The sequence below is a fragment of the Lynx rufus genome, unplaced genomic scaffold (genome assembly GCF_022079265.1).
Source record: "Lynx rufus isolate CCGP_SWC_20201006 ecotype Redwood Valley unplaced genomic scaffold, mLynRuf1.p SCAF_6, whole genome shotgun sequence".
In the NCBI taxonomy this organism is placed as follows: Eukaryota; Metazoa; Chordata; class Mammalia; order Carnivora; family Felidae; genus Lynx; species Lynx rufus.
In genome coordinates this window covers 129,000,433-129,021,173 of record NW_025814878.1, presented here as the reverse complement: position 1 = coordinate 129,021,173, position 20,741 = coordinate 129,000,433, and the positions used below count along the sequence as shown (strand labels likewise).

Genomic DNA, 20,741 nt, shown 5'->3' with positions numbered 1-20,741 from the left:
GGCTCCGAGCCATCAGCCCAGAGCCCGACGCGGGGCTTGAACTCACGGACCGTGAGATCATGACCTGGCTGAAGTCGGACGCTTAACCGACTGCGCCACCCAGGCGCCCCCCCCTTCCCATCTTTAAACTAAAGATGGAACCACTCAGCTGGCCTTCAGCATAACCAGCCTTGGTTTTCCATTAGCATTATTACTATCTTGGCAACCTTGGGCAGAATCCACTCTGAGAAACTTTCAGACTGAACAAAAGCTGTGTTGTTGCACAGGTTCTATTACAAAGCCAAAATAGAGAGCTATAAATAGAGAGGCTGATGAGATAGACTCCAAGAAGATACTTCATTTCTCTCCTGGACAATAGTGAGTGGGGGAAAAAAATTATATAAGGGCACTAGGAACACAGTGTGTTTTTCTTGAGCAAAGGGCATGCCGCTTTTAAAAGGAAGATTTGCTATGCACAATACAGTGGCCACTCTATAAATGGTTCTGTATGCTCCATGCCAACAAGCCTTAAAGCAATAGATTCCTTTTTTAAAACCCAAGGCGGCGGAGAGATTTGATGGGACGGTGACTGTGTACTAATCCCCTTTACCTTCATCGAGAGCAGTAATCAACTGCAAACACCAGGATTTAAGCGTCTTAGAGCTCCCCGGGGAGAAGGGTATTGATGCATTTGGCTGAGTTCCACCCACTTCAGCATAAGATGAACGCGAGCATTTTTCACATAGTTTTGTAGGCAGCCTGACGCCAGAAATGTTCACATTAGAGAAAGGATAAAAGATGATGGTTTCTTAGGGAAGAACCAACTCATCCTAATTTACAAAGTGTTCTAAAAAAACCATCATGGGTGATGCTAAGATGGGCGCTATTAGTCATTCGGGGTTGGGGGGGGCGCGGTTAGGCAGAAACAAGACCCTGGTAATTTAGAAGACCCTGGGGGACTAAATAGGCTTCCAAATGGGTTGAAGTTCAAAAATAATTTCTCTACCCTTGCTTAGGACACAAGGAAGGCTGTAGATACGAAAATCCCAGCCTGTCGGGTGAGATTCCTTTCACTGGCATTGGTTCCAGATGCCACAGTTGTGATGAGTGTGTTTGACTTCCCACATCCCTTGGACATAGGTACTGTCTGGGATGGCTGCTTCCCTGGTGGAAACAAGAAAATGATTAGAGACATGACCTCTGTTCCGAGTGGCTCACAGGACCATCTGTCATTTGTTTCAAAGGTTAGATTGAAAGTTCCTGGAGGCTTCTGAGAGCACCACTGTCTGAGCGTTACTTTCATAAAAGTCCTCTAGTGACCTATGGAATTTTAGTTATAATAATAATAATGTCACATGAAGAGGCATCCTGGGGAAGGTATGAGAGGAATTTTAAGTAGCTGAACTCTCTATTTGCATTATTCACTTTACAAATAGTTTCAGAGCCTTTAAAAAAAAAAGTGCACCTTTTTTTTCCATTATCTGTGGTTTTGGTGCTCCAAAGGGATGATCTAGGACCTTCATAATTTAAAAATGATTCTCCCTTAAGTTGCATCCTGGGAATTGAGACTTTGACCTACTTTGAGATGATTTGTCACCATGAGGAAGAGGGTTGGAGCTATTTCAGGGATTTGTTCTTTGCTGGGATTCAAGAGGGGATTTAAAAGTGTTCTGACTTGATGTCTCCTTGTCTCCTTCCTTTTCTGTCTTCCGTTCTTTGTTTATGGGGGAGAGGTGAGGGAGGAGTGCCTGGTTAGGAGGCTAAGAGATATACTAGGACGGGGGCTTGGAAGTTTACACCTCTGTGTCTTCTTGCCCACAGGTGATAACCCCCGTGAGAACAGGCCAAGGCTACGTGTATGAGTACCCGTCCAGATACCAAAAGGATATCTACGACATCCCTCCTTCCCACACCACTCAAGGGGTATGTACCAGGGCCATGGTCACCAGCAGAGGGGACCACTTCAGGGTGGTATTCCTTCAAAGCTACAGAGCAAAGGGAAGTTCACAGATTAGGTGTGTTTCACGTGAAGAATTATTAAGTTCACCCATCCAGAAGCCATTTTAGCCAATGTTATGTAAATTATGTTTTCTGGGGGCACCGGGGTGGCTCAGTCATTTAAGCATCTGACTTCCACTCAGGTCATGATCTCACAGTTCGTGAGTTCAAGCCCCACGTTGGGTTCTGTGCGGACAGCTCAGAGCCTGGAGCCTGCTTTGGGATTCTATGTCTCCCTTCCTCTCTGTCCCTCCCCCGCTCACATTCTTGTCTCTCTCTCTCTCTCTTTCTCAAAAATAAACATTAAAAATTTTTTTTTAATAAATTATGCTTTCTGGATTTGCTTTATCAGGAAATCCTGATAGGCTTTTACTTGACAAAGCTTGTATTGCTTATCATTTTGTTTCAGGAAGTGTAAACTTGAAACCACAGTTGAAAGTACAGTGTCGATATTTCACGTAATGTCATTTTTATATGTAGTCTGGGTCGAAAATTATGAAATATAAAAAGCAAAATTCCATCAAGCTCTTATCACGTAGAATGCAGTTAAAGAGCCAGGGTATACATAACCTGGCAAATAAATCCATAAGGAAAGGCTCAGTAGTGTAAAAAATGACAAGTATGCGACATTTCTGTTCTGGGTAACTCAAGTGTTTCTCTTCAGGTATATGACATCCCTCCATCATCAGTCAAAGTCCCTGTGTTTTCAGTTCCAGTGGGAGAAATAAAACCTCAAGGCGTCTATGACATCCCTCCTACAAAAGGGGTAAGTGACAGAGCAGCCCAAAAGGGGTGTGTGTGTGTTTATTGGAATAAAACAAGAAGGGCGAACCAAAGGGGAAAAACTAGTCTTTCTGAGAGAGTGAACGAGAGGAAGGAAAGGCGATAGTTAAAGATAAGTCTAAGGATTCCAGGGGCACGTGGCTGGCTTAGTTGGTAGAACACTTGACTCTTGATCTCGTGAGTTCGAGCCCCGTGCTGGACATAGAGATTATTTAAAAAAAAAAAAAAAAAAAAAGTGAAAGGAAAAAAACACCTCAAAGATAAGTCTAAGGATTCCATATTTAGGGGACTGTGCAAAAAACGAGGTAGTCTGTAAAGGAGAGCCAGTAAGAAGGTACGATAATTCAGTTTGGCAAGCAACTAACACATCTCATATTTATGGAAAGTGTTACAGCTTCCTCGGCCCATAGACAGGGGTCAGTGCGTTTGATGCACTCTGTTATCTGCTGGGGTATGCCTGCACAGGAAGTACAGATAAGGGAATTGTGTGTCAGAACATTTAAGCAACTTACGCAGCATTTCACGGCCGACAGGTCCAGGGAGAGACCTTGGGTCTCCCGACACCCAGTCCTGTGTGTTAACACGTAGTCTGCTGCCCAGCCCGGCTCAGCCGAGGAAGGAGGCCCGGGAGGTGGTCAGAAACGTGGGACTGGGACCCAGGGAGGGACTGGGACCCAGGGAGGGCAACTCAGCCAGGCTCACAACTCACACACAGGCGGCACAGAGGCCACGGGGCAGGACGATCCTGTCAAAGGATGAGGGACGAACAGAGCCGAGCAGAGCCTTGGGAAACGCTGGCCATCAAGTGGGTGGAAGGTGAAAAACAAGGAGCCAGAGAGGCGGCCTGAGAATTCTAGCCTCATTTTAATGTCCTTTTCCATTTCTGCATGTTCGTATGCGCCAAGCGAACAAATACCAGCTCCTGCTTCCTTTACTTTTCAGGTATATGCCATTTCACCCTCTACTTGCCGAGACGAGGCAGGGCTGAGGGAAAAAGAGTATGATTTCCCCCCTCCGGTGAGGCAATCTGGAAGGCTGGACGTCAGACCAGAGGGCGTTTATGACATCCCCCCAGCCAGCACCAAGCCAATGGGGAAGGACCTTCGCATAAAATATAACTGTGATGCTCCGGGAGCCGCTGAACTGGCCACACGAAGACACCAAAGCGTTTCGGTGAACCACCCACAGCTGGGACAGTCACTGGGCGCCCAGAACGATGCATATGATGTCCCCCGAGGGGTTCAGTTTCTGGAGCCAGCGGCAGAAAGCGGTGAGAAAGCAAACCCCGAAGAAAGAGACGGCGTGTACGACGTCCCTCTGCACAACCCACCAGATGTCAAAGCCTCTCAGGACGTGGTGGACAGTATCAACCGGTTATCTTTCTCCAGCACGGGCAGCACCAGGAGTAACATGTCCACGTCTTCGACCACCTCCAAGGACTCCTCGCTGTCAGCCTCCCCGTCTCAGGACAAAAGGCTCCTACTGGATCCAGACACAGCCATCGAGAGACTTCACCGGCTCCAGCAGACCCTGGAGACGGGCGTCGCCAGCCTCATGGCGCTGGTCACCACAGACTGGCGGTGTTACGGATACATGGAACGACACGTCAACGAGATCCGCACCGCGGTGGACAAGGTGGAGCTGTTCGTGAGGGACTACCTCCATTTTGCCAAGGGAGCTGTAGCAAACGCTTCCTGCCTCCCCGAACTCGTCCTCCATAACAAAATGAAGCGGGAGCTCCAAAGAGTGGAAGACTCCCACCAGATTCTGAGCCAGACCAGCCATGACTTAAACGAGCACAGCTGGTCCCTGAACATTCTGGCCATCAACAAGCCCCAGAACAAGTGCGATGATCTGGACCGGTTTGTGATGGTGGCGAAGACAGTGCCCGACGATGCCAAGCAGCTCACCACAACCATCAACACCAACGCGGAGGCGCTCTTTAGACCAGGCGCGGGCAGCTCACACGTGAAGAGTGGGTCTGGGAACATCATGAACTCCGCTGAGTACCCACACGCCGCGTCCCAGATGCAGCTGCTGCATCCCGGGGACCACAAGGCCCAAGCCCTCACCAAGCCATTGCCCCCGAGCCTAGGCAAGGACCAGCCTCCTGACTGTAGCAGCAGCGATGGGTCTGAAAGGAGCTGGATGGATGATTATGATTATGTCCACCTACAGGTAAGGAAACCAGACCCATAAAAGCACCTATACTCGTGTCCGGAGAGCCTGGGACACGGAGGGGAGAACATGATTACTGGTTCACAAACAAAATCAGTAGTTCACAGATGGAGGCGATATCGTACTGTTGGGAGAACACTGGCCAGAGAGTCCTGAGTCCCCGGCTCTAGACCTTTCCCCGACACTAAGTGTGATTGACTTCTCAAACCTGCCAGGGTTGTAATTTCTTCATTTGCAACATGAGTGAAGCACAGAGTTGGAGTGATCCATTGATATGCCTCAGGCAAGCAGAAAGAGACTCCCCAAGTAGGAGAGTGGGCCCCCAGATAATCACATCCTCTCCACTTCTGTTGGCATTCTGTCATATAGTTCTGCGTGGTATTTTATTTGAAAAAGGAGAGAGGCACCGTTAAGGGAAAAAAAACGCAAACCTCTATACTAAAGCATGTCTAAGGTCCCTTCAGCTCTATAATGTGTGTGTGTGTTTAATTACCTACAGAAAAACTTAACCCGACCTCAGGCTTACCTTAAGGAACACTGGGCATTTGTCAATTGACGTAGAACTTAACCAGCACATGGGAAGCTGGACAGGCACAGTTGGCCTCCTACAAGTGGGAAATTCTACCAAGCTGACCTGGGATCCCTTTCACTTTGGGGAATTCAGACATTCTACCAGGGTCCATTACTTAGAATTTGGTGTGCTGTCTTATTTCACTTGACTGAGAGGCATGGATTATCCTGAGAACTGACGAACTACTACGATTCCCTTGGGTGCAAGAGAGTGGGGAAGGGAGAGAGCTGAGCCCGCCCTCCCTCCCCCGTCTCCCAGTGCTAAGGAAAGGTGTGGAGAGAGAGTAGATGGGGGCATTCACCATTCATATGGCGGGTTGTCCAGCTCTGTCTGTTGGAAATACCGACTTGGTGTAGAGTCATAGGTGATTCGACGAAACCGGGAGCGCAGCGTGGATCCCATTAGAACGCTGAGAAGCAGTGTTGCTTAAGGAGGTTTGAAGGGGATTGTGGATCTCCAAGAATGGTGAAGTGGAGCAGAGGTGGTGGCCTCTCACATGGACACGGACTTTACTTTTCAGCCTTGACCTCCATGGTGACTTTGGAAGTCTGGCAAAGAAGCACACCAGGGCCTGGGGTTCACAGGGCCTAACTGGGCCTGTGAGAAATCGCCAAGGCACTGGAAAATGAAAGGGTATTTACACGTTTGTCAATGAAATTGTTAGCATAAGTGAATCACAGGGGTGATGTAATGTTTTCTTTGTGTTGAAAAATAATAGGGCAAGGAGGAGTTTGAGAGGCAACAGAAAGAGCTGCTGGAAAAGGAAAATATCATCAAACAGAGCAAGATGCAGCTGGAACATCATCAGGTAAGTTCACTCAGAACAAAACCTACTGGGAATTGAAAAGATTTCCCACTTAATGAGGAAGGTGTTACTTCAAAAGATTATGGTTTTGATCCTTCCAGCATACTTTGGCATAAATAGGCTCTAAGGCACATAATAGGGTATAAGAACAAAGAGAAAGTTTATAGTGTTGGTAATCCAGCTGGTGTTCCTGGATTATGTCCAAACAGCCATTTTTTTCTGGGCTAATGCTGTATATCTAACATATTAGGACTCTTTGGGTTAAAGCTGTTGGTCTCAAGGAGCGGGACCCACTCAAGCTAGCCCAAGCAAACAGGTTTTATAGTAGGGGAATGCAAGAACAGAAAATGCAGATATAGCCAGGTCTGATGAGAGCTAGGACTATAAATTCTCTCTCCTTCTGTACTTCCTTTGCTTTTCTCTAAATCTGCTTCCTTCTCTATTTTCTAGCAGTTTCCTTTGCTTATCTATTCATTTGTCGCCCCTCTAACTTTACAGAACCCATAAATGGCCACTCAAAGTCCTTTCTACAGATGGCTTTTCGTCTCAGCTTCCTCAGCTGATGGTTTCCTACTGTGGTTCATCAAATTCCTCGAAAAAAAAAAAAAAAAGAGCCTAATTGGGTCATCTCTATCTCTCTCTCTCCTACAACTCAAGCCTATGGCTTGGCTGTTTGTTCTTGGTCCAATCGAAGAGAATGAGGGCAGGATCAAATGTTTTCAAATTACATGCAAGCTCTTAAACAAGGGATTTGGGCAGGGCAGGTTCACTCAACAGTTGGGCATGAGTGGGGCTGATAATGATGGGTATTGCTAGTAACTGGGCACAAAAAAAAAAAAAAAAAGCAATGGATTGAGGACTTATAAGCCTTTTAAATTGAAACGAAATGGCATGCAGAGACATGTCCTTGCTTTCGGACCAGCCAACTATGTGACCTCAGGCAAGTCACTTAACCTCCATGAACTTCAGTTACTTATGTATAAAATGAGAAGATACCCCCAGCTCTCCATCTAATAAGATGATACATTTATGAACATATTTGCAACAGCATAAACGAGCTAACTTCAAACATCACGTTGTACGTGGTTATATCCGCTTTGGCATTTGGCCAAGTAGGACAGCAAGGCTTTGGGGAACTTGTTGAAACCATAGCAATTCCTAAGAGGAAAGCAGAGTCGGTTGAAAAGTAAAGCTCATTGTGCATTTCTTGTGGGGGAAGCTGGACGAGGCTATCCCTACTCTGACTGAGTCCCACCTTGGAGCAGATCACTGAGTCCTAAGCTAAGGTCACAAATAGTCCTCACCTGCAAAAGAAGGGTCTTTCCTGAGATTTGGTGGAATAGCATGAAATTATTATCACTGCAGCTTAAATAATACACCAGCTGGACACAGGAAGGGAAGAAGAAAGCTAACGCTCATTGAGTCTGTGTGTGAGGAGCTTTTCTTTCAACAGCTCTGAGCAGCTAAATGGTATGATGCACAATTATTCAGATTCCCTTAGAGACGCTCTTCTCCACAATGTACATGCATTTACGTGCATTAGTCTCTCCTGCAGTGCTGGATAATAATATTCACGGATCTTGACTGAAAGAGTAGGAGAAATGGAAAGGGGTCACAGACTGTCATTTATCTAAGAGTCTGGAAGGGACAGAGTCAAGGCTTTCCCAGAGAAGGAACCAACTCTCGGTTTCCCTCGCCACCACTCAACACTCAATAAACATTTACACAGAGGCTACAATAAACCAAACACCATTCTAAGCACTCTGTAAACCTTAACTCATTTCACCTTCATAAAGGTGCAGGTAACAGAGCTGAGTCTAAGCGCGAGCTGCCTTCCAGCCTTAGGGCAGAAGGGACCAAAACGCAGTCACAGGGGCCTGAGCTGGCCGATTCCTTAGGGATCCTCTACGTTTCACACTTTAGGAAAGTCAGACAACCTGACCAAGGCCTCCCATCTAATGAGCACTTGACTCTTGTTGGGGATTAAAATCCCTGTCCTTGAACTCCAAGCCCCGGGGTTCATTTCCGGCACAGCGCACTTGCCTTGCCCTTCAGGAAATCTGCTTTTTGCTTCCTTGCAGCTAAGTCAGTTCCAGCTGCTGGAACAGGAAATTACCAAGCCCGTGGAGAACGACATCTCCAAGTGGAAGCCCTCTCAGAGCCTCCCGACCGCAAACAGCAGCGTGGGCTCTCAGGATAGGCAGCTGCTCTACTTCTACTATGACCAGTGTGAGACCCATTACATCTCCCTCCTCAATGCCATCGACGCCCTCTTCAGCTGTGTCAGCTCCGCGCAGCCCCCGCGCATCTTCGTGGCCCACAGCAAGTTTGTCATCCTGAGCGCACACAAACTGGTGTTCATCGGGGACACGCTGACGAGGCAGGTGGCCACCCAGGACATTCGCCACAAAGTGATGAACTCCAGCAACCAGCTCTGCGAACAGCTCAAGACTATAGTGATGGCGACCAAGATGGCCGCCCTCCATTACCCCAGCACCACGGCCCTGCAGGAGATGGTGCACCATGTGACAGACCTGTCCAGGAACGCCCAGCTCTTCAAGCGCTCTTTGCTGGAGATGGCAACCTTCTGAGAAGGACAGGAAGAAGGGGGAGCTGAGCGCGCCACCAAGGAAAACTGGAAATGCTATCTGGTTTTTGTAAATGTTATCTATTTTTGTAGATAATTTTATATGAAAATGAAATATTTTAACATTTGATGGGGTTAGATGACATTCAGAAATTCAGGGAGCTCGAGGGGGAATTTTTTTTTTTTTCCCGTGTGGTTCTTATGTAAACACGTAAGCATCTAAGGCATCAGCTGTACAGAAACGTGTCCATGTGCGTGCGTATGCCTGTGTAGGCACGTTCGTTTGTAGACGTCTGTCCGAGACATTCCATTAGAAAACATGAATTAAGAAGCACCTTAGTAACCACCTCCTAATGCTGCATTTTTTTTCCTTTTTTTTTCTGTTTTTTTTTTTTTTTTTTTAGAAAACATACCAGCTAGTTGTAATATTGCTATATGTATACTAGCAATTATCCTGAGCCTGTCACTTCCAAGTCTGGGAAGCACGTATACATGCAAATGTTCACCTTCCAATAATGAGGCATGATGTGACTTGTTCTTGTTTTGGGGCCCCTTTCAAAGTCGACCTTCTCGGGCACATTGTGGCAAAATGCCGCACTTCTGATGGAGGAAGCCCTGTTAGAAGTTTCAGGAAGTGTATGTTGATTCAAGCACCGATATTTTAGAAGTATTTCAAGGCCGTATCCCCAGTTCGGGCTGGGTTGTTTCAAAACAGAGAGGACATCACAATAAAAGGAGAGCACATGTTTCCCCGGGGCTTTTTGATCATCTGCGTTTATGAGTGATTTGGCCATGAGGCTTTCCAGAGGGTGTTTTAAATTTGCAAAGACCAGATTATTTGCAGCAGGAATTCATAAAGACATATCAGACTACGATTGTCCACAAAAAGAAGGGATGGTTCCGTTCTGTCAGGTTTAAGTAGAGGCCTTTTTGGACTCTCAACATTCACTTGGGTGCTACCACCATCAGTACCTGAGGAAAACTGACCAGTTTTTTAGTCACTTAAAGGTTAAGAGCCTCCAGGCCACATCCTATTCTATGAGAATCCATTGCTTGATCTCGCACCCTTCTTCAAACATCCAGCTGCTGACCCAACACTGAGCCCATCCAGTCTTTACAATTCTGTCTGGCCCACGGCCCTGTGTAAACAGCCCATTGCCATCTCACAGCTCAGCAAAGTCCGTTCCATAGTCTTCCCCCTTAAACCTGTTGGTGTTGGCACAGTACAGACACAACACAAGCCATCAGATTCATCTTGGGGCAGATGAGACCTTTCCTACCCAATGGGTAAAGGTATTCTCACATTACCAAGTCAGGAAGCATGTTATCTATGGGCTTTTGGTCCCGTTCTTATTTAATGGTTCTAGTCTAGCCTATTGGAAAACGTTTTTATTTTGCAATATATGCCTTGACTTAATTAAGCTTGCTTGTTTTAAAGACCAAATCATTGGAACAGGAAGGGATTTAAGAGAGAAGAATGTGCGATCTAAGTGTGATGGAAAAAAAAAATCAGTGAAACATCATAGAAGGTGCTTTTGAAAACAGCCGTGATTGTAGCTCTCCAAGTTCTCTGTCAAAAGATGATTACAAATTGTATGGTTATATGACAAGTAAGTTTGTAGGGAGGAAGGAGACTGCTGAAAATCAACTAAGCAGGAGTTCAAAAGTGTCCCTATAGATTCCATTGTATAATAATGTGTATTTCTTAGGAGATGGCAGACTTGTTCTAAGCTACGTGGTGACATTTCACGTTTTCGAAACCAAAACATTCAGTCTGTATTACTCTTTCCCATCTTGTATGTAAAGGTTATTTTTTAAACATTAAATTTTTAGATCTCGATTTCCAAAAGCACTGGGCTTTCTTTTCCATATTTCTCTTTGTCACAGAGCAATACTAGAGATCTGGATTTTTTTAGGAGAATTGAGAGTTTTGTATTTTTTCACTTGGTGTCACTTCAGAGTATATTTACATATGAAGAAAATTCTGTGATCTGTGGACATTGCCAAAGCCAAATATCTGGAACAAGGCTTGGCTTCCCCAGAAAGCCTGTCCATTTAAATCATGGGTACGATGATTTCTACCATCATAATACGGATGATACCATTTGTGAGGTTTTAGAATCAAAGAGAGTTGCTTAATTCATTTTGGAAGAGACATAAAGAAACAGTTAAAAGAAAACTAGATTTGATGAAAATTAGACATTCATATACACATAAATTATTTTTAATGTTTAGCCCCCTCTTTCACACAGGTATCCTAACTGTGAGATGAACAGATGAAGTTATTTGTATGTATTTTGTATCATTTTGTCCACATCTATAAACATGAGCTGAGTTTTAAGAAAAGTGTCAAGACACTTCAGTGGGGAATGAAGTCTTTTGAAAACATCGTACAGGAACAACTGCATCTCTCCATGGAAAAAAACAAAGACTTACAGCCTACACAACACTGAAATGGAGCACAGACTTACATGTAATACTTCTAGAAGAAAACATAGGAGAAAATCTTTGTGATTTCAGGTAGATAAAAGTTCCTTAGATAGAAAAATAAATAAGTAAGTAAATAACGGGTGCCTGGGTGGCTGAGTGGGTTAAGTGTCCGACTTCGGCTCAGGTTATGATCTCCCGGTTCATGAGTTTGAGCCCCACTTTGGGTTCTGTGCTGACAGCTCAGAGCCTGTAGCCTGCTTCAGATTCTGTGTCTCCCTCTCTCTCTGCCCGTCCCCCACTCATGCTCTGTCTCTCTGTCTCTGTCTCTCTCTCAAAAATAAATGTTAAAAAAATTAATAAGTAATGAAATAACTAAATAAATGAATAAATCATAAAAGAAAAAAATCGATAATTTGGACTTTACCAAAATTAAAAACTCTGCTCTTCTAAGGAGACCATTAAAAATACAAAAAGGCAGCCCGCGAAGCAGGAGAAAATATTTGCATCACATAAATCCACCAGGGACATTAATCAATGAAGAGATGATGAAATTTTTTTTAATGGGCAAAAAATGTGAACAGAAACCTCACAAAGGAAGACATATGAATGGGCAATAAGTAAATGAAATGTAAACACACCAAATAGAGTCAATAAAATTAAGCAGGCAAGCCATCCCAACTGTTGACAAGCCGGGAGCAAATGGAACCCTCATACACTATTGGTGAGAGTGTAAAATGCTACAAACACTTGGGAAAATACATAGGCAGTTCCTTAAAAAATTAAATTTATGCCTAATGTATCACTTAGGAAACCCTCTTGTACGTATTTACTCAAGAGAAATAAAAGCATATGTCCATACAAAGACTTGAAGAAGAGTGCTTATAGCAGCTCTATTTGTAATAGCCAAAATCTAGAAACAACCCAAATCTCCATCTGTGTGAATGAATAAAACCACTATTGTGTATCTACACAGTGGAATACTACACAGAAATAAAAAGGAACAACAAAATTGAAACAAAAACAATATGATTGAATTTCAAAACCATTGCGACATATAAAAGAAGACAGACAAAACAGACTACATACGGTATGTTTCCATTTACACAAAATTCTAAAAATGCAAATTATAGTGACAGGAAGCAGCTCAGTGGTGTCCTAGAAAGAGGAGGGGTGGCAGGGATTCCAAAGGAGCTCAGGGAAACTTTGGGGAAATGATGAAAATGGCTATTTTATTGACCATGGTGATAGCTTCACAGGTATACACCTGTCAAATCATCAGTTTGTACACCTGAAATACATACGACTTATTCTTTTGTTAGTTATGACTTTTTTAAAACTAAATGATCTAAACGCACCAATTAAAAGTCAGATTCTCAAACTGGATTTTTTTTTAAAAGCAAGACTAAGCTATATACTATTTAAAAGACACCTGCACTAAGTGAAAATATACATATAAGTTTAAAAGCAAAGGGATGGAAAGAGATGTACTGTGCACATTCTGATTTAAAAAGAAAGCTGGAGCAGCTACATTAGCAGACAAAGAATTGAGAACAAGGACAAAGGAGGACACTGCAAGATAAAAGGGTCAACTCATAAAAAAAAATTATTTATTTTGTATGTACCTAATCACAAAGTTTCAAAATTTATGAAGCAAAAACTGATATAACTGAAAGGAAAAATGGGAAATCTGTAATTAAAGGTGGAGATTTAGATACTTCTGCCTCAGTAATTAATAGAACAAGTAAACAATTACCAATAACTGCTAAAGATTATTCCAGGGAGCATCTGGAACTCCCTACACTGCTGGTAGGAATGTAAAATGGTGCCACCATTTTGGAAAATGGTTTGGCAATCTCTTACAAAGTTAAATATACACTTACCATATAACCCAGCAATTCCAATCATAGGTATTTACCCAAGAGAAATTAAAATATGTATGTCCACACAAAAAACTAACTTGCTTTATTCATCATAGTCCCAAAGGAAAACAATCCAATGGCATCCACAGGTGAGTGGATAAATAAATTGTGGTCTATTCATACAATGGAACACTATTCATTAATAAAAAGGAGTGAACACCAGTAATTTCTCTGACAACAGCCATAGCAACATTTTTCTAGCTATGTCTCCTGAGGCAAGGAAAACAAAAGCAAACATAAACTATTGGGATTACATCAAAATATAAAGCCTCTGCACAGTGAAGGAAATAATCAACAAAACAAAAAGGCAACCTATAGAAGGGGAGAAGATATTTGCAAATGGAATATCCAATAAGGGTTAGTATCCAAAATGTATAAAGAACTTATACAACTCAATACCAGAAACCAAATAATCCAATTAAAAAATGGGCACAAGGGGCGCCTGGGTGGCTTAGCTGGCTGAGAGCCCGACTGTTGATTTCATCTCAGGTCATGATCCCAGTGTTGTGGGATTGAGCCCTGTGTCAGGCTCTGCACTGAGTATGGAGCCTGCTTAAGATTCTCTCTCTCCCTCAGTCCCTCTCCCCTGTTCCCTCTCTCTCTCTCTAAAAACAAATAAAAAGTGGGCAGAAGCCATGAACAGACATCTCCCTGAAGAAGAGATACAGATGACAAATTGATACATGAAAAGATGCTCAACACCACTTCTCATCAGGGAAATGCAAGTCAAACCACAATGAGATACCACCGCACATCTGTCAGAATGGCTAAAATAAGAAACACAAGGAACAAGTGTTGGTGAGGATGTGGAGAGAAAGGGACCCTCGTGCACTGTTGGTGGGAATGCAAACTGGTACAGCCACTGTGGAAAACAGTATGGAGGTTCCTCAAAAAATTAAAAATAGAATTACCATATTATCCAGTAATCACACTGCTGGGTATTTACCCAAAGAATACAAAAACACTAATTCAAAAGGATATATACACCCCTATGTTTATTGCAGCATTATTTACAATAGTCAAATTATGGAAGCAGCCCAAATGTCCATCAATAGATGAATGGATAAAGAAGGTGGTATACATACAAGGAATATCACTGAGCCATAAAAAAGAATGGCATCTTGCCATTTGCAACAACACGGATGGAGCTAGAGAGCATGATGGGAAGCAAAATAAGTCAAAGAAGGACAAATACCGTACGATTTCACTCATATGTGGAAGTTAAGAAACAAAACAAATGAACAAATCAAAAACGAGACGAACCAAAAAAAACTGATGGTTACCAGAGGGGAGGTGAGTGTGGGGACGGGCGACACAGACAAAGGACATTAAGAGCACACTTATCATGATGAGCGCTGCGTAACGTACAGAATTGCCGCATCATATTGTACACCTGAAACTAACATAGTGCGATGTTAACTCTAAAAAAAGAAAGCAACCCAAACAAAAATAAATAAACAAAAAGGAGTGAATTAACGACATACGTAACAGCATGAATGGATCCACCTTAGAAACATTTTGCTGAGAAAAAGCCACCCAAATAAAGAGTACATATATACGAAGTTCTAGAAAACACAGATCTACTTGGCAGTTAACAGACATCAAATCAGTGATTTCCTGCAAGGGTGGGAGTTGGGAATAATTCGGAAAAGAGGACGAGGGAACTTTTTGGTGTGACGGACACGTTTTATTTCAGGGCCATACATACGTGTTATATCTGCACTGTACGATGGAGATGTTTTATCACTTGCGCTGTCCAATATAGTAGGCAACAGTCACCTGCAGCTACGGAGCATCTGAGAGGTAACTAGCACAACCGAGGGACCGTTTTAAGTTTCAGTTCGTTTTAGTTCATTTTAAGTAGCCATATGTGGTTAGTGGCTATGGTATTGGACAGTACTGTGTCTACATCTTGAGCCTTAGGGTAATTACGCAAGTGCAGAAATTTGTCAAAATTATAATATCTACTCAAAACGGCTGCATGTCATCACAGGTACGTCTAGCTCAATAAAGTTCATTTTCAAAAGAGGTAAGGCATTTCCCAACTGATTCTAATGTTCCATTTTTTTGTCAAACCGATACTGCCAATGAATTCACCAGAAACGCTGGCAGCCCCCCCCCCAAATAAAAAAAAAGGGCAAATCAGAAAGTTCAGCTTTTTAGTGACAACCCCGGGCTAGTTCAAGACTAGCCCGGAAGACAAAGACAGTTTCCTGCTCCCCTAGTCAGTTAAAAGTCTGTCTGGGCTTTAGATGTTTCCCCACATACCACATCCACATTCTTCACAGTTTTTGAGGAAGGATGACAAAAGAAATTGCCATTCACCAGAGGACATGAAAAACAAGGATTCATGCATTCATTGAACGTTTCTTGCCTGGCCGCCACAGCACGGATCGGCTGTGCCCATCAAGGCAAGGGCGGCCCCAGCCCGAGGAGTCGTCCAGCCTCCCAGCCAGGGTCTCTACCTGCTCAGCAAATGTGTGGTGCCCCAGAGGGGGCAGGAAGGAAATGGAAGTCCTGCTCTGTGCTTTGCTTTGTTTGAAGCCAAAAGTAAACATGCTTTGGAAACAATTTAAGACAGATTACAGACAAAAGCCCAAGTGAAGGTCAATCTTGTATGAAGAGCTTTAAAATACAAGTACTTTTTAAAAAAAAAATTAAAAAAAAATAAATAAATAAAATACAAGTACTTTTTAGACGGGACCCAAGAAAGTGAGAGGACAATGAAATCCATCCAGAGAGAAAGAGAAAGAACAGTCAAAGATTGCCTGGCCTGTCCGGGGATTTGCTCTAAGGATTCCCATTTGCTTAACACTCTGGAAGTCTTCTCGAAAAGGCGGCCGTCATGATAACAGATGCCGTGTTCTGAACACAGCACTTGGTAGGGTGGAAGGCGGTGAGGACGGGCCTCGAGGATCCTGAGAGCTCAGTTAGGAAGCCCTCGTGTCCGTTGTAGGAGAAAGGGCGAAGGGAGCCTGGGCCAAAAAGGAGAGAGAAGCAGACAGACTCCAGGCGTATAGGAGAGGGAATCAACACGATTGATGAATTGCACATGGCGCCTGATGCAGGGGTAGCTATGCTGAGGGTTTCTGGTTTGGGCATCGGGACGGATGTGGACCCATTCTGAACTAGGAAGCACCACAGTTCTGGACGTCTCCACGAAAGCAGCCTGGGGTGAACACTATCCCAGCCTGGCACTGAACCCCGAGGCTAGGCAAAAGAGGGAACAAACAAGGCCATAGAAACCCCAAACAGTACCACGGGAAGACTCCGTTCAGCCCACCCTTCTTTCCTCCCAGGTCCTGAACGTGTAGGCACACGCTTATTTTGTGCTTGAAAGCAAGAAAAGAAAAGAAAAAAACAACCTTGAAAGGGTTTTAATGAGTAGAGGCCAGAACACCGGAGAGAAACCTTTAAAAGGGGCAACGGAAAAAGTTGGGCAGGCTGACTTTTATCTCAGGGTTTACTGTTACCAGTCTCTGACACAAATTCCTCCACCGCCTGGAGGGAAGACGGAGCCCATACCTCACAACACGATTTAAGCCCATCTCCTACCAACTATAATTAAGAAAACTGAGTTAACAGAAAGGGCACCCTCGTTTGTCTCCTCGTGGACAATTTTCCAGGGAGACAAGAGTCAGCAAGGAATGATGTTAAATGAAAACATACCCTTAATTTTCTCCGGCCCGCCTGGCAGTTAGGATACCATCAGACATCAGACACTATCTACCCTTCCCCCACAGCAGTTACCACGCAAAAGCAGTTTATGAGTCTCCTTTATGACCCAGGGAGCATAACAGAGGGTTTTTTTCAGAACTGCCTGAACCCTTTGTGATTTAAATCCCTATCAAAGAAGTTGAAGTCTCGAAGAACAATGGTTCTGAACGGGACATTTTAAACACTGCAAAAAGAAGGAACATATTCCAGAGTCTTGCACAACGTTGAACTACCAAGACAAAGGGGTTGGTGTGGTGTATTTTTAGGAGGATGTAAAAATGTAAATGGACCGCTTGAGTTAAGGTTGTCCTTCCCCCTGGGCAATTATTTCCACCTATCTGTCTAGACATCCAATCAACACTAGGGAGAAAACCTAAGAGTTGACAAAAGAAGGTTTTAGTTGAATAATGGGTCCCCCGGTCTTGTTTGCAAAAGGAAAATCAACAAGCAAGAAAACAAAAGGTCTGCAAAGAACCTTCAGAAGAGGGCCTGTGGGGGCCTGTTGTGTGGAGGAAAGCGTTCTGGAGAAAAGTTAGCATGTCCTGTCGCTTGCAAAGGGGACCAGACTTGCGTGTTTACACTTCCCAGGCAGCCGCCCTTATTGGAAAGGGCCCTCCAAGAGTCCTTTATGTCCCTGCCACTGCAAATGGCCTTCGCTCATTCACTCCAGGTAACAATGGCTTTATCTGGACACCACCTAGGATGGTTCTGAAGCTTTTCATTTAGTGCCTACCATTTTGCTGATCTAAAGCAGAGTTCACTCGGGAGCCCTCAGGGTAGCCTCACACAGCGCCCCCCTGTGGTGAGTTGGGGAAACAAAAAGTCCGGAAGGGCAATTTGGCTTTTCTGACAGATTCTGCCACCACCCTGCTTTTGCAGGAGATGCTAACGCAGACCTCGCTCGATGTTACACATATAAGCTTTTTTTTTTTAATGTTTTTATTATTTATTTTTGAGAGAGAGAGAGAGTGCAAGCAGGGAAGGGGCAGAGAGAGAAGGAGACACAGAATCCAAAGCAGGCTCCAGGCTCCGAGCCGTCAGCACAGAGCCCGATGCGGGGCTTGAACGCACAAACCGGGAGATCATGCCCTGAGCTGAAGTTGGACGCTTAACCGACTGAGCCACCCAGGCGCCCTACAAATATAAAGCTTTTAAAAGAATTCTGCAGTGCTCTAGAAACACATAGCACGGCCATTATTTCTCTGCCTGCACCTGTCCCTATTCTATTGTATATTTCAGACATAGGGCATCTGGAGTTCTTCTTCTCCATCTCATGGCCTGGAGTTCAAGTCATGTTTGCTGACTGGCTAACTGACCACATGAATGAATCTATTCCCCGAACGTCTCCTACCAATCCCACATTGGAGAAGCCCTTTGAACCAAAAGGACTTTGCAGGATCCTTAAAGATAACAAATAAAATCTGAAATCCCTCCAAAGGGCAGGATTTAGAGTACTCATAAGTTCCGGTTGCATTGTTTCCCTTCATGTAAGTGATTTTCCATCATTCCTTTTAGTGCCTTCTTGTTGTGGTGGTTGTTGTTGCTGGGTGACTGCCATTTCGCTGCCAGCAATCTCCTGAGGTGGGATTTCCTGTTTCCTAGCTCCCTGCGGGCACAGCTCCAGGGCACTCCCTTGCAAGTTGGTGTAATGAGGCCAAACCCTCTGTCCCTGGATTTAGAATCCGTGGCTTTGGATTAACTGTGTTGTTACGTTACCTTATGTGCTCTCTCGATGGGACTCGCCACTTCTGTTTCTTCCCCATCCTGATACTCAGATCTTTAGACATCACAGCATTTACAGACCTTTCAACCACGGGACCTGGAAGTAAAAATCAATTACAGAGAAAATTGACAAGAGGCTAAGTGTTCAAGAGAAGCTCTATTACCAATAAGCAAAGCAAAGCAAAGACAGACATATTCACGTTTAAGCATCGGGAATGTTTTGTCTCTTCTGAGTAACTGATCAGTTTTTTGTCATGGAAGTGAGATTTTTGTAACTAATTGATCACGTTTTCCTTTTTGCCTTTCCAATAGAGAAGTTCTGAGACAAATTCGATGCCAGTGTTAGTAACTATTTAGTAACCTACGGCTTGAGTATATGGGTTCTAACTTTTCGTCTAATCTTCTCTACCTAGATTATTCGCTGTCCTCTCTTTTTAGCATACTATCTTTAATATCACATGTATTCGTGGAAAATATTTTGGCTGTGTAAGAGCTCAGATGCTCATGGGTGTGTAAAGAACCAGGGCTCTGCTTCTCCTTCCGCAGAGTCAAGATGTTCTCTAGGAGGATGGGCTGGGTCAGTCCTACTGGGCTCACAGCCATTCTGCCTACTGCCCAGGGTTCTGGGCTGGGACCAGTTCCACTGGCGATTTCCGACACCCTAAATCAATCCTTCGTTGCAACGTCTCCCAGGTTTGGATGTGAAGCCAGTCCAGACTTCCATTTCTGTTGCTGTCTGCCTTCCCTCAAGGAACCGGTACCCTTTCCTGAAATGTGGTCTCAGACATTACGGGCGAGGATCCCATTCCTTGTTCTCTCGGGAGGCATCTCAGCCGCTTTATCATTTCACAGATGCAAGCTTGACTCATCAGGGCCCAGAAACATCAAAGCCCCAAAGCTCTACCTGCGAGCAGTAACTCAGCCCTAACAAAATGCCCTGTGACGACTGGAAATCACAACAAAAGATGTGCGGACTTTCCAGCTGCAGGTGGAAGGAGCACGTATTCCCCGCTTGTAACATTCCCGCGGAAGGGAAGGGAAGAACTTGCTTCCACCCTCACACACATAGGCGTCTCCCTATGACTGGTGCCTCCAAGTGGCAGAGAAACATCCTTCAGCCTCCCCCCAGACGGCTTATTAGCGGCAAGGGAAAAATAGTAATTGTTTTGTCTGAGAAATCAGACAACCGCTTGATGGAGCATGGTGATCCGAGCCACCACCACCAGCGAGGGGCAGGCAGATATCGTGTGTCTCCAGAGATAAGATCCTGAGCCGGTCACCGCGTCTCCCATGTAGGACTGAATCTCCTTACCTAATCGCGACAAGGCATCAAACGCAAGATGAAGAATGCTTGTTCTATTTTGTTAAAGGCAGGAGGGGAAACATACTCAGCAAAAAAAATATCAAGGTCACACAAGACACGGGAAGGGGATGAAATGTGTCCAGATGAAGGAGGCAAGAGAGATTTGACAACAAGAATACCTAGAACTCGTCTGGATCCCATCCTGGCGGAAATGTGAAAAGACCTTATTACTGGGTTAACTGTCAACACTGAAATATAGACAGCAAATGAATAGAAGTCTCTCATCAGTGCTACATTTACTAAAGATAGACATGCGCTGATTGCGTAAAAGAACGGCCCCATTCCTAGCAAATACGCACTGACGTATTCTAGGGTAAAGGGCCACCGTGTGGGTATTTGCGTCTCAGAAGAAGAACGTTACACACGCTAACAACAAAGAATCTCAGGAAGTGTGATATTCCTTGTTGCACCTTCCTTTACAACCTTTCTGTAAATTTGGGATTACTTCCAAGTAAAACACTTTAAAAACAACAACAATACCTCAATCTTGGCCTCAGCAGAAGAACCTGGGTTTAAATCTTATCTCTGCCTCTTAGCTGTGGGATCTTCAGTGATCTTACTCTCTGCAAAGCTTGATCTCCTCGTCAGTAAAATGGGCATAATAATAGTTGCTGTGTAGGAGGCTTGTTTCAAAGCTGAAATTAAAACTTAATGTTTATGAAGCATTTAGAACAGGTTCTGGCATACAG

General features: G+C 44.2%; 1 protein-coding gene across 3 annotated transcripts in view; it reads left to right on the top strand.

Annotated features, from left to right (window-relative positions):
- NEDD9 (neural precursor cell expressed, developmentally down-regulated 9) overlaps positions 1 to 10,741 on the top strand; it is a 183,746-nt gene extending 173,005 nt beyond the window's left edge. For all 3 annotated transcript variants that reach the window (XM_047101352.1, XM_047101353.1, XM_047101354.1), the window contains 5 exons: positions 1,801 to 1,902; positions 2,642 to 2,743; positions 3,703 to 4,938; positions 6,228 to 6,317; positions 8,396 to 10,741. In XM_047101352.1, coding sequence (XP_046957308.1) covers positions 1,801 to 1,902; positions 2,642 to 2,743; positions 3,703 to 4,938; positions 6,228 to 6,317; positions 8,396 to 8,905 — 2,040 coding nt within the window. In that variant the 3' untranslated portion in view covers positions 8,906 to 10,741. The remainder of the gene's footprint in view (positions 1 to 1,800; positions 1,903 to 2,641; positions 2,744 to 3,702; positions 4,939 to 6,227; positions 6,318 to 8,395) is intronic.
- Positions 10,742 to 20,741: the final 10,000 nt, after the last annotated feature.